Genomic DNA, 13,773 nt, shown 5'->3' with positions numbered 1-13,773 from the left:
ATATGTTGGGGGCTTTGCTGGACTGGGAAATTTGCTGGGGGCTTTGCTGGGGTGAGGGCTTTGCTGGGCTGTGGCATTTTTGGGTGCTTTGCTGGGCTGAGGGCTTAGAAAGAAAGTGCACAATAATTGTTTAAATAAAATTAGGCAGGTGCATACATTTGGGCACTGTTGTCATTTTATTGATTACAAAACCTTTAGAACTAATTATTGGAACTCAAATTGGCTTGGTAAGCTCAGTGACCCCTGACCTACATACACAAGTGAATCCAATTATGAGAATGAGTATTTAAGAGGGTCAGTTGTAAGTTTCCCTCCACTTTTCATTTTCTCTGAAGAGTAGCAACATGGGGGTCTCAAAACAACTCTCAAATGACCTGAAGATAAAGATTGTTCATCATCATGGTTTAGGGGAAGGATACAGAAAGCTGTCTCAGAGATTTCAGCTGTTTGCTTAGACAATTAGGAACATATTGAGGAAATAGAAGACCACAGGCTCAGTTCAAGTTAAGGCTCGAAGTGGCAGACCAAGAAAAACCTTGGATAGACAGAAGCGACGAATGGTGAAAACAGTCAACAACTTAGTTACCAGTGGCAGATGCATGCAATTGCATCCTGTAGGCTTTATTCATTAGGACGTAGAATCTACGTTCAGTCAGAGAGGCAGCACCACCTGCTGGACTTAGATTTGTACTACGTCGGTCCCCATTAGGTTAACCTTAACACCCCCCCCCCCATGGTGGTGCCTAAATGTAAAGACCTCCTCCATGGTGCTACTTAACCTTAAACCCCCCATGGTGTTGTCTAAACTTAAGCTCCCCTGGCACCTAACCTTCACCTTCCATTGTGGTATCCAATCTTAAACCCCCTAATGCCTAATCTTAACCCCCCATTGTAGTGCCTAACCTTAAGACCCCCCATGGTGACACCTGACCTTAAATCCCCCCATGGTGGTGTCTAACTATAAACTCCTCCCCCCAATATCTAACCTTAACCCCCATGGTGGTGCCTAGCCTGAACCCCCCCCCTTGGCACCTAACCTTAACACCCCCATGATGGTGCCTAACCTTAACCATAGTATTCAGTGAAATCATTGTAGATGCAATTTTTAAAAGATATAACCTGTAGTTGGCATGATCATTGTAGCCACATTTTATGACAAGATATAACTGGAGTTGGCCCGAATATCAAATGTTGGGTTTGCAAATTTCAAATCCAAATCACTGATTTTAGCCACAAAAGTGAAGGAAAAGTTGTTTCAAACGGCCAAACACCTGGACAGGGGCATGCCAGAGGGAGATCCATGCCAAAAGTTCCACCAAAAATTACGGAGTTGATACACATTTGTATTTTAATCACTAAAGGGTACAAATCACATTACATGTATTGTAAAAGAGAACAGAGGCTCCAATAGGATAAAAACAATACTTAAAATGTATAAAAATTGCTTTGGAGGCAGTGGTGGACTTACCTCCTGCAAGCAGACACATACGCTGTGTATTCAAGACAAGGGGCCTGATTCACAAAGCGGTGATAACTCAGTTATCACGCCTAAAAGACTTTAGGCGTGATAAGCCGTGCACTGCTGAGTTATCACCGATTTTTGCTGCTCTTCGCGCGAAGCTCCCGCGCGCAAAGTTTTGCGCGCGCAAATGCACAGGCGCGCACGCAAAGTCCCATAGGGTTCAATGGCCGCTGCGCGCGAAGCGCGCAATCGCGCGGGCGCGCGTGCAAATTCACGCGAGTTTCTTCTTATCATGCCTAAAGTGAGTTTAGGCGTGATAAGGGGCTTTTCACAGGCGTGCAAACACTTTGCACCGCTTTGTGAATCAAGCCCAAGGTATGTTTATTGGTACACTCCAGGGATTGATCGCAACGCGTTTCGCAGGCTAAACCCGCTTCATCAGGCAAATAAAGGATAGCAGTACACGACAGCAGAGTGTCCGGGTAACACCTGGCGCCAGGTGTTACCCGGACACTCTGCTGTCGTGTACTCCTATCCTTTATTTGTCTGATGAAGCGGGTTTAGCCTGCAAAACGCATAGGTGTATGAAGCAGGTTTAGCCTGCGAAACGCATAGGTGTATGACATGTTCATAGAAGATTTTTTTTTTTTTCAAAAGTTAGCGGAAATTGATTTTTATTGTTTTTTTTTTCACAAACTTGCGACAAAAAATAAAATCTTCTATAAACTCGCCATACTCCTAACGGAATACCTTGGGGTGTCTTCTTTCTAAAATGGGGTCATCAGTGGGGTTCCTATACTGCCCTGGCATTTTAGGGGCCCTAAACCGTGAGGAGTAGTCTTGAAACAAAAATGACCTGTGAAATCCTAAAGGTACTCATTGGACTTTGGGCCCCTTAGCGCAGTTAGGGTGCAAAAAAGTGCCACACATGTGGTATTGCCATACTCAGGAGAAGTAGTATAATGTGTTTTGGGGTGTATTTTTACACATACCCATGCTGAGTGGGAGAAATATCTCTAAATGGACAATTGTGTGTAAAAAAAATATCAAACAATTGTCATTTACAGAGATATTTCTCCCACCCAGCATGGGTATGTGTAAAAATACACCCCAAAACACATTATACTACTTCTCCTAAGTACGGCAATACCACATGTGTGGCACTTTTTTCCAGCCTAACTGCGCTAAGGGGCCCAAAGTCCAATGAGCACCTTTAGGCTTTACAGGGGTGCTTACAAATTAGCACCCCCCAAAATGCCAGGACAGTAAACACACCCCACAAATGACCCCATTTTGGAAAGTAGACACTTCAAGGTATTCAGAGAGGGGCATGGTGAGTCCGTCGCAGATTTCATTTTTTTTTTGTCACAAGTTAGCAGAAATGGAAACTTTTTTTTTTCTTGTCACAAACTGTCATTTTCCGCTAACTTGTGACAAAAAATAATATATTCTATGAACTCACTATGCCTCTCAGTGAATACTTTGGGATGTCTTCTTTCCAAAATGGGGTCATTTGGGGGGTATTTATACTATCCTGGAATTCTAGCCCCTCATGAAACATGACAGGTGGTCAGAAAAGTCATAGATGCTACAAAATGGGAAAATTCAGTTTTTGCACCATAGTTTGTACACGCTATAACTTTTACCCAAACCAATAAATATAGGCTGAATGGGGTTTTTTTTTTAATCAAAAACATGTTTGTCCACATTTTTCGTGCTGCATGTATACAGAAATTTTACTTTATTTGAAAAATGTCAGCACAGAAAGTTAAAAAAATCATTTTTTTGACAAAATTCATGTCTTTTTTTGATGAATATAATAAAAAGTAAAAATCACAGCAGCAATCAAATAGCACCAAAAGAAAGCTTTATTAGTGACAAGAAAAGGAGCCAAAATTCATTTAGGTGGTAGGTTGTATGAACGAGCAATAAACCGTGAAAGCTGCAGTGGTCTGAATGGAAAAAAAGGGTCTGGTCCTTAAAGAGACACTAAAGCGAAAAAAAATATATGATATAATGAATTGGTTGTGTACTATGAATAATTACTAGAAGATTAGCAGCAAAGAAAATATTCTCATACTTTTATTTTCAGGTATATAGTGTTTTTTCTAACATTGCATCATTCTCTAATATGTGCAGATTACACAACACTAAGCTTTCAAAATGAGTCTTTCAGAGCAGTCTGTGAAGTAATGACTTCACCTCTAGCAGATAAAAAGAAAACAGTTCACTTACAGTTGAGATAATAAAAGTCAGATAACAGCCCTCTCCACGACTAACTTAGTCGTAGAGATTAATGGCTTTTTTGCATAGAGATAACAACTGGAGTTTCTTAGCTCTTCCTGTACTGGAAACAATTACACTAATGTATCTGATCTTAATGTTTTATTTCTTAGCTGTACTACACATACAAATCATAATATCATAATTTTTTTTTCGCTTCAGTGTCTCTTTAAGAGGGGTAAAGTCCTCAAGTGGTTAAAGGACCACTCCAGCGAAAAAAGTAAGCAGTTAAAATATGACAGAACCAACAGGTTTTGGACCAGTCCATCACTTCATCTGAGATTCTCAGGGTTTTCTTTGTTTTCAAAAGCATTTCCTGAACAGCAGTTGCCATTTGTAACTGCCATTAGGGAGGCTGGTTTGTATCTTAATAGTTTAGCAGTTAGACTTGTCCTCCTATGCCTCCATGTACTGTATAACTATCCGAAGCACAGTTAACCTAATCCACAGCTCCAGTGGCGATCCGAGACCTCTCCTCTCCTTCACTGTTCCCCTAGTGCAGGCTTCTGCTGATGACGCGATCAGCAGAAGCCGGCACTAGAGGAGCCGTGAGGGAGAGGAGAGGTCTCTAATTGCTGCTGGAACCATGGATTAGGTGTTGCTCAAGTTCAGTATATATATATTTTCCCTGGTATTTGCTCTCTAAACCTAGGTGTGTCTTATAGTCAACATCTTATGTCACAAAATACATTAGTAAGTGGTAGTAAATTATTCAGGTTACTACTTTTATGTTAATTATACTGGTTTCAGCACCAGAAACAATTCCTATATTATATATATCTTGCTATGTAGCCCTGCCTTCCCAATGATGTTTAGCATAGGCTGTTTAATATGCAGCCTTCGTCTCTCAGTGCACTTTGGGAGACCAGGGCCCATATGCAATTGACCTTGTTCTCCTGAATTTTCAGGTGATATGTTTACATCTTGCCAATAAAGTGCTTTTTAACCCACAACAAAGTGAGGAAATATCTCAAAATAAATTTGATACTTTTTGCCAGGCCCGGATTTACCTCACAGGAGCCTATAGGCACAGATATCCTGGCCAGGGATGCTCGGATGTGCCTCATCCACGAATTCGGCAATCCGCATGGTTGCAAAAAAAAAACCCGCATTCGGCCCCGCCGCATGCTGATTTTCGTCCGCGTCCACGCAACCACGCGGATTTTCTGCCGTGAATGGCGTAATCGCGCGTGGATTCCCGCCCGGAGGCGGATTTTCTTTTAACGTTAATAACAAAGCCCCCATACATGCTACAATCCCCCAAATTGCATGGATTATCGAGGTGATAAGGGGCAACATAACTTCAACATAAAAAATTCCCCAAATTTTTTTTTTAATGGCTTTTAAAGACAAATCACCACTGTAAATGGGGCTATTAATTGGTAATACGTGGTTTTAAAAAGGGATATACGCGTTAAGCAATCAAAGTGGTTAAGGCGAGTTCCAATGGCACTTGGCGGCGAAGGTACCGCTAGAGGAGGATGAGTGGCTGACCCCAAAAAGGCCCCAGAGAGGTTTTTGTAATTTTTTTTTTTTTTTTTTTTTGCAGCAATTAGCAATGACATCGCAGCAGAGTTGTCAGTGGACACGGGCAGTGTGAACGCAGAGTGCAGTGGTGGTAGCGACTGAGTCAGGAGAAGGACTATGCGGGCGGTCAGTTCAGCAGCACAGAAGGACCACGGCAACATACTGGTAGTAGTAGTAGCAGCACAGCGTCATAGTGCTGGCCAAAAAATTAAATGCACCCGGTGACCCGGGCAGTGTGAACGCAGACAGAGTACATTGGTGGAAGCGATTGAGTCAGGAGGAGGAGGACAATGCGGGCGGTCAGTTCAGCAGCACAGAACAGAAGGACCATGGCAACATACTGGTGGTAGTAGTAGTAGCACAGCGTCATAGTGCTGGCCAAAAAATTAAATGCACCCAGTGACCCGGGCAGTGTAAAACGCAGAGTGCAGCAGCGGGAAGCGACTGAGTCAGGAGGAGGAGGACAATGCGGGCGGTCAGTTCAGCAGCAGCAGCACAGAAGGACCATGCCAACATACTGGTGGTAGTAGTAGCAGCACAGCGTCATAGTGCTGGCCAAAAAATTAAATGCACCCAGTAACCCGGGCAGTGTGAACGCAGAGTGCAGCAGCGGGAAGCGACTGAGTCAGGAGGAGGAGGACAATGCGGGCGGTCAGTTCAGCAGCAGCAGCACAGAAGGACCATGCCAACATACTGGTGGTAGTAGTAGTAGCACAGTGTCATAGTGCTGGCCAAAAAATTAAATGCACCCAGTGACCCGGGCAGTGTGAACGCAGACAGAGTACATTGGTGGAAGCGATTGAGTCAGGAGGAGGAGGACAATGCGGGCGGTCAGTTCAGCAGCACAGAACAGAAGGACCATGGCAACATACTGGTGGTAGTAGTAGCAGCACAGCGTCATAGTGCTGGCCAAAAAATTAAATGCACCCAGTGACCCGGGCAGTGTGAACGCAGAGTGCAGCAGCGGGAAGCGACTGAGTCAGGAGGAGGAGGACAATGCGGGCGGTCAGTTCAGCAGCAGCAGCACAGAAGGACCATGCCAACATACTGGTGGTAGTAGTAGTAGCACAGTGTCATAGTGCTGGCCAAAAAATTAAATGCACCCGGTGACCCGGGCAGTGTGAACGCAGACAGAGTACATTGGTGGAAGCGACTGAGTCAGGAGGAGGAGGACAATGCGGGCAGTCAGTTCAGCAGCACAGAAGGACCATGGCAACATACTGGTGGTAGTAGTAGCAGCACAGCGTCATAGTGCTGGCCAAAAAATTAAATGCACCCAGTGACCCGGGCAGTGTGAACGCAGAGTGTAGTAGCGACTGAGTCAGGAGGACAAAGCGGGCGGTCAGTTCAGCAGCTCAGAAGGAGGACCATGGCAACTTACTGGTAGTAGTACCATAACACCAAAAAATTAACCAAGGTAGGCACTAGGCAGGTAGTAACTGTCTTTATAAAGGCAGGCATAGTTAACAACAGCACATGCAGCAGCCACTTCATGTCCCCCTGTGTCCGACAATAGGGGCCAAGAACTCACCTTCCACCCAAGCCTGGTTGATTTTCAGGAAGGTGAGTTTGTCCACAGAGGCGTGGGAGAGCCGAGAGCGCTTCTCTGTGACCACGCCACCGGCCGCACTAAAGCATCTCTCTGAGAGGACACTGGAAGGAGGGCAGGATAGGAGTTCCAGGGCGTACTGGGAAAGCTCGCTCCAGATGTCCAGTCTCTTGACCCAGTACTCTAAGGGGTCCACGGGGCTGTCGGTGTCATTGAGCCCGCTGGATGACCCCATATAGTCAGACACCATGGTGGTCAGTCGTTGCTTGTGCTGGTTGGTGGTGGATGCTGTGGCGGGCACCTCTGTTCTGGGCTGCTGCACTGCATACAGGCTCTTGCTTAGGCTCTTCAGGTCTCCGGGGCACCAGTTGCTGCTGCTGCTGCTGGTGCTGGTGGTTGTTGTTGTGCTGCTAGTGGCAATGGCAGGCACCTCTTGCTGGCTTGGCAGAGCAGTTACAGTGGGGGTGGAAGGCTGGGGGAATGCTTCCAGTAGTCTGCGCACAAGGGCCTCCTTCAACTCCCTTGTGCGTTGCTCGGTGGTGGATGGCGTCATTAAGTCTCCCAGCTTCCCCTTCAGACGGGGATCAAGCATCAAGGTAATCCAGATGTCCTCCCTTGAACGCATCTGGATCACCCGGGGGTCCCTGCGAAGGTAGCGCAACATGTGCACAGCCATGGGAAACAAGTGGGCCCTGCCAGCAAGATCTTCCTCGTCCTCACCATTGTCCCATAACGCATGCCTGTCCTCTTCCTGTGCCATGTCGTTGTCCTCCTCAAACCGCCATCCACGTACAACGCCTGCTGCACTCTGCTCCTCCTCCTCCTCCTCATTCAGGTTAGGGACCTCCAACTCTTCCACTACCTGCTGTGAGCCCTCCTCTGAGCTGGACTGTGCTGCCATCTGCTCCTGTTCTTCCAACTGCCTCAGGGCTTCATCCCCACGCTCAATTAAATTGTCCATTGCCTGCTCCAGTAGACAAACCAAGGGCACCCACTGGCACACAGAGGCCCGCTCCTCACTGACCATCTTGGTTGCCTCCAGGAAGGGACTCAGCACCAGGCATACTTGCTGCATCAGTGTCCACTGAGTGGCAGTAATCATGGGGACTTGCTGGTTGCTGGGGACACTTGGGTCTAGCATGTAGGCCCTAAGAGCCAGCCTGTGCTGACACAGCCACTCCAACATGGCCAGAGTCGAATTCCAGCGAACTGGCATGTCGATGATCATCCGGTGTTGTGGCCTACCATACTGCTGCTGTAAGGTGGACAAGAGTGCAGAGGCAGTGGCTGACAGGCGGAAAAAGCGTACCACCGTAGGTGCGCAAGAAGCGCTGCACCACAAGATTGAGCACGTGGGCCAAGCAGGGGATGTGCTGGAGGTTTCCCTGCTGCACTGTTGCCAGCAGGTTGGCCCCGTTATCGGTTGCCACATACCCCACTTCCAGGCCTCTGGGGGTCAGCCACCTCCGCTCCTGCTTCCTGAGGGCGGCCAGGACGTTGGTGGCCGTAAGCCTCTCCTTCCCCAGGGTCACCAATTTTAAAAGGGCTTGGCAGTGCCGAGGCTTGGCGCTGCTGCTGCCGAGGCGGGCTTGCTTTCCGGGTGCAGAGGGAGTGTCGTGGCAGGACCCTTCTGCATCCCCCCTGATCCCGCGCGGTGGCACCACTAGCTGGGCTGATGCGCTCTTGTCCTCCCTCCCTTCCATCAGTGTCACCCAGTGGGCCGTAAAGGACAGGTAGCGACCTGTCCCAAATCTGCTACTCCACGAGTCCATGGTCACGTGGACCCGCTTGCCCACAGAGTAGTCCAGGGAACGGGCCACGTTTTCCACCGCAAACTTGTGGAGTGCTGGGATCGCGCTCCTGCTTAAATAGTGGCGACTGGGGACTTGCCACTCGGGGATGCCAAATTGGAGCAGCGTCCGCATGGCGCTCCCCTCCTGCACCAGGGAGTAGGGAAGCAGCTGTGATGCCATGGCCCGGGCCAGCAAGCCATTTAGTTTGCGGATCCGCCTGTGGCTTGGAGGCAGAGGCTTGGTCAGACCCTGAAAGGTGTCGCTCAGCAGGGTCTGACGATGCTGGGATGCAGGGGAGACAGAGGAGAGAGACGAACACTGGCTGCCAGCCTCAATGTCTGTGTCCTGAGTAGCCGAGGTGGAAGAGCGATTGCGTGCTACTACTACTGCTGCTGCTGTGGGGGATTCACGACCCTGAGGGAGGGATGATGCTGCTGCGCTGGTGGGCCTTCTGCTCTCAGGAACCCCTGCCAGCAGTGCCTGCTTCCTCTTAAACTCCGCATACTCGCGGCAGTGGCGGCTTCTCAGGTGGCCCTGGAGGGATGAGGTACCCATCTTGCTCAGACTATTCCCACGGCTCAATCTTTTGCTGCATAACCTGCACACCGCATACCTTTTGTCATCAGTACATTCGTCAAAGCAATCCCACACTGGTGACTTTAATTTACTGCGGCCCCCACTAGCAGAGGGTACAGCGGAACAATGTGTGGTAGTAGTTGCCGGGGGTTGCATGGTGGTGGTGCCGGCTGAAGCAGTGTCCTGTCTACTTCCTCCACGCCCACTGCTGCCGATGCCCCTGCCCCTGCCTGACATATGGCGATATCCTTGCCTAGGCCGAGGTGACTCGTCATCCTGCTCTGACCATTCTTCCACGGACTCAGCAGGCTGCGCATAGTTAGGGTCCACAACGTCGTCATCATCAGCAGCATCATCATAATCCAGCTCTTCCTCTGACTCCCCCGCCTCCTCTTCTGTCCCTACATCCCCAGACACAGACCCCTCTTCTTCATCACCAGAACTTAACAACGCTTGTGATTGTGGCCCGATCTCAATCTCTGCCACATCAGTCCCCAGTAAGTCCTGAGCTTCTTGCATCAGCAGGTTCCCAGATGCCGGACTGAGGGACAGAACGCTGTCATCCTGGGAGGGCTGCTGACCAGTGGGTGCTGGGGTGGATGTCACAACAAGCGTGGGACGTTGGCTGCTGCTGCTGCTGCTTGGAGTGGTGCTCACAGTAGAGGTCTGGGAGGAAGTCATGATGTCCATGAGTACGTCAGGTTCCATTTGCTCAACCACCACACGGGTACCAGAAACTTTAAAATATTTGGACAATGGCGTCCGCTGACTCGGCCCAGGCTTTGCTGCCCCCCTTTTCTGCTGCATCACGACCACGTACAGCTGGGCGTCCTCTCCCTGGACGTGGAGCAGTCCCAGAAGTGGCTGAGGCAATTGAACTCCCTTTCCTCTCACCCCGCGAAACCCTGCCAGACATGTTGCTAGTAATGAATCACTGGATGCAGTGGGCACAGTACAAGGTCACTGAAGGATGCAGTGGGCACAGCAGTGGGCACTGGATATACAACTAGGTCACTGAAGGATGCAGTGGGTACAGCAGTGGGCACTGGATATACAACTAGGTCACTGAAGGATGCAGTGGGCACAGTACAAGGTCACTGAAGGATGCAGTGGGCACAGCAGTTGGCACTAGATATACAACTAGGTCACTGAAGGATGCAGTGGGCCTTGGATATACAACTAGGTCACTGAAGGATGCAGTGGGCACAGTACAAGGTCACTGAAGGATGCAGTGGGCACAGCAGTGGGCAGTGGATATACAACTAGGTCACTGAAGGATGCAGTGGGCACAGTACAAGGTCACTGAAGGATGCAGTGGGCACAGCAGTGGGCACTGGATATACAACTAGGTCACTGAAGGATGCAGTGGACACAGTACAAGGTCACTGAAGGATGCAGTGGGCACAGCAGTGGGCACTGGATATACAACTAGGTCACTGAAGGATGCAGTGGGCACAGTACAAGGTCACTGAAGGATGAAGTGGGCACAGCAGTGGGCACTGGATATACAACTAGGTCACTGAAGGATGCAGTGGGCACACAAGGATGTCACACTGTGTAATGAGATGCTTATATGCCAGCGAGCGAGCAGTGGGCACTGGGCACGGCACAAGGTCACTGCCGCACCACACCGCACCACACCGCAAGTGTGCTGGCCTGCTGGGTGTCCCAGCTGTCCCTTTCCCATTATTTCCTTTGCCTGTCTTAGGTAGCTACAGGTGTCCCATAGCATCAGGTAGCCAGAGGTACGCTCAGTATTAAATAGCGAGTGGTGCCCCCGATTGAAGGGAGATCTGGTCAGTGGAATGCCGAGAGCTGGGTGAGTATCCTCTCATTTACACTCTCATCAGGACTCTGCATAGGGAAGGAAGGAGGCATTTGGGAAGGGGAATGAGCCGCCTTTCCCTCATCACGCACCTGTAGGCATGTGCCTATAGTGCCTTATGGTAAATTCAGCCCTGATGCCATCACCAGTGATACATTTCAGAATGTAAATCAGGGGAGGAAAGGTTTTACAATGGGCAAGCACTGACAAAATACTTTATAAAGTAATATTGTAAAATATAAGCAACTTTATTAATTACGTAATATTTAGTAAAGTTACTCTCTAACCAAAAGGGAGAAAGCCTTAATTCCAACACAATTGCTGATATACATCACACAGGTGAGTTGGAAAAGAGGTCTCTCTAAACCAGAGGAGGCTTCTGAAAGTAAATGGAACACATTTCTGTTAATCCTTTTGGGGTGGTGGAGACTCCTGCATGTAGTTGGAGTCAAGGGCCCATATGCAATTTTCTTTTTCTCCTGAATTTTCTCCTAGGTGATATTTTTAAAACATGTTAATATAATGCCCTTTCAGCCACCAGCAAGCAAAAAAATACTCAAAATAATTTTGCCAGTACTTTTTTGCCAACTTTTGGCACTTATTCAATTGCAAAGTGGTGAAAAGACATTTTAAAGTGAAGATAAAAAATGATCTCCTAGAAGGTAATTCAGGAGAAACAGTGATTTGCGTATGGGCCAAGGTCCCTGTATTCTGATGCCGGAAGGTCCTTACACACATCCAGTTTTACCTCTTCCATGAACTATGAAGGCCAACCTGTTTTTAATGCAGGTAGTCCCCGGCTTATGAATGCCCGACTAAAAAACGACCTGCCGTTACTAACGGCATGGATTCTGTGAGAACAAGTCAAAAACAAATTTCAAACTGGACTTAGTTTTTTGAGAAAATCGATTTTAAAAAATTCAAAGAAAAAATGGCTTTAAAGAGACTCTGAAGTGAGATTAAAAATCGCTTTTTACCTTATATTCAACAAGGGCATGTTTGCCCCTGCTAAACACTGCTATCCCGCGGCAGAACAAGGGGTCTTTACCCTCCAAATCCCCCACCTGCAAAATCCACAAATTTCTTGGTCGTGGACTTTGCTGCTATAGGAGGCAGAGCTATGAGCCGCAGCTCTGCCTCCATGCGTGTCTATCAGCCGGCGGATCTCCGCCTCTCCCCGCCCCTCTCAGTGAAGGAAGACTGAGAGGGGCTGGGAGAGCTCATCGCTGATAGACGCGCTGAGAGGCAGAGCTACAGCCATTAGCTCTGCCTCAACAGGAAGCACTCCCCGGGCACCACGGAGGGGATTTGGGGGTTAAAGACCCCTCGTTCTGCCGCAGGATAGCGGCTTTTTGTTGAATATAAGGTAAAAAGTGATTTTTAATCTCGCTTCAGAGTCTCTTTAAACTTGTGTAAGCAGGTACAGAGGGCAGAGGTGACACAGAGGGGGGCATTGGAGGCACAGGGGGGCACAGAGGAAGTACAGGGGACAGAGATGGCACAGTGTTCTAACTTAAGAACAGATTCAGGTTAAGAACGATCCTACAGTCCCTATCTCATTGGTTAACCAGCAACTACGTATACTTTGAACAAATTGTATAAGTCAGCTCTCATACTCCATGGAAGTGGTAAAAGTGTACAATTAAGATTGGATGTGTGTATGAGTCTTCAATGGCGGATGGAGGTGTGCAGTGGTGGATGGAGCTCAATGCAGAATTAACCCTTGCTGTTCTGTGATACACAGGAGAACTATGGGCAGGACGAGGCGGAGAAGGTGCAGCGGGTAAAGCAGTTGTACGTGGAGCTGGATCTTCCAACCATCTACAGACAATACGAGGAAGAGAGTTACCAGAAGCTGCAGACGCTCATTTCCCAGCATGCCAATGGGCTGTCCAGAGATATTTATCTGGGTATTGCTCACGTGCTTTACAAGAGGCAGAAATGAGCATGGCAGACACAGGAGCGCAGCTGGAGGATATTCTGATGTCACAATGGTTGCTGTCCTCCTGCAGAGAAGATGCCAGTTTGTTTAAAAAATTCTCTGTAGAGCCTAGATTCTTAACATTTGGCATGGATAGATCTTGGCTCGATTTTTGAGTGTATCTTAACTTGCCAGTAAATCCATTACAGTGACTTTTCCAATAAAATAAAAGTCATGTATAAATAGGCCTGACTAAGTATTTTTAATTAACACATTAAGGAATGTTTAAAAACAAATTTTAAAGAGGAACTTTAAAGAGAACCTGAGACAGGGATAACGGCAGTATTTATACTTACCTAGGGCTTTCTCCAGCCCCATGAGGTCTGTGGTCTCTCTCGCTGTTCTCTCTGGCGGCTCCATTCAAGTGTAATAGCTCCCGGTATTTTGGCCAGCCGCTCTCTTCTGTGCATGCTTGGCCCAGCTGCGCGTGCACCTCCTCTCGTGCTCCCATACACACACTCTCAACAGAAGCTCCACCCACTATATAAAAATATTCACTAGAAGGAAGACCCAACCCAACAGACCAATACACAACAGGAGTAAAACCTAGGACCTACACAGAATCCACAGTCCATCAGAAGCAAGTTGTAAACAAAAACAAAAAAAAGCATCACAGACAAGACCTTAACTCCAGACAACCACACATTGACCATCAGTCCGGTTTAAGTTAAAGCTCATTCTCACAGTGCAGCATACTGTAGGACAGCTCAACGAGACCACTAGAGTCCACAAGTATCCACACAATGAGCCTTTGGGATACCCAGAGGCTGTACTTAA

The 13,773-nt window shown here is 48.0% G+C and overlaps 1 protein-coding gene across 1 annotated transcript in view; it reads left to right on the top strand.

Moving 5' to 3' along the window:
• The window catches only part of LOC137532256 (farnesyl pyrophosphate synthase-like), a 31,011-nt gene extending 17,871 nt beyond the window's left edge, over positions 1 to 13,140 (top strand). Inside the window, exon 10 of the mRNA XM_068252556.1 lies at positions 12,760 to 13,140. Within this exon, the coding sequence (XP_068108657.1) occupies positions 12,760 to 12,960 (201 nt within the window). The 3' untranslated portion in view covers positions 12,961 to 13,140. The remainder of the gene's footprint in view (positions 1 to 12,759) is intronic.
• The last annotated feature ends 633 nt before the right edge of the window (positions 13,141 to 13,773 follow it).

Source organism: Hyperolius riggenbachi, chromosome 9, assembly GCF_040937935.1.
Source record: "Hyperolius riggenbachi isolate aHypRig1 chromosome 9, aHypRig1.pri, whole genome shotgun sequence".
NCBI classification, from domain to species: domain Eukaryota; kingdom Metazoa; phylum Chordata; class Amphibia; order Anura; family Hyperoliidae; genus Hyperolius; species Hyperolius riggenbachi.
This window is presented reverse-complemented; position numbering and strand designations above follow the sequence as displayed.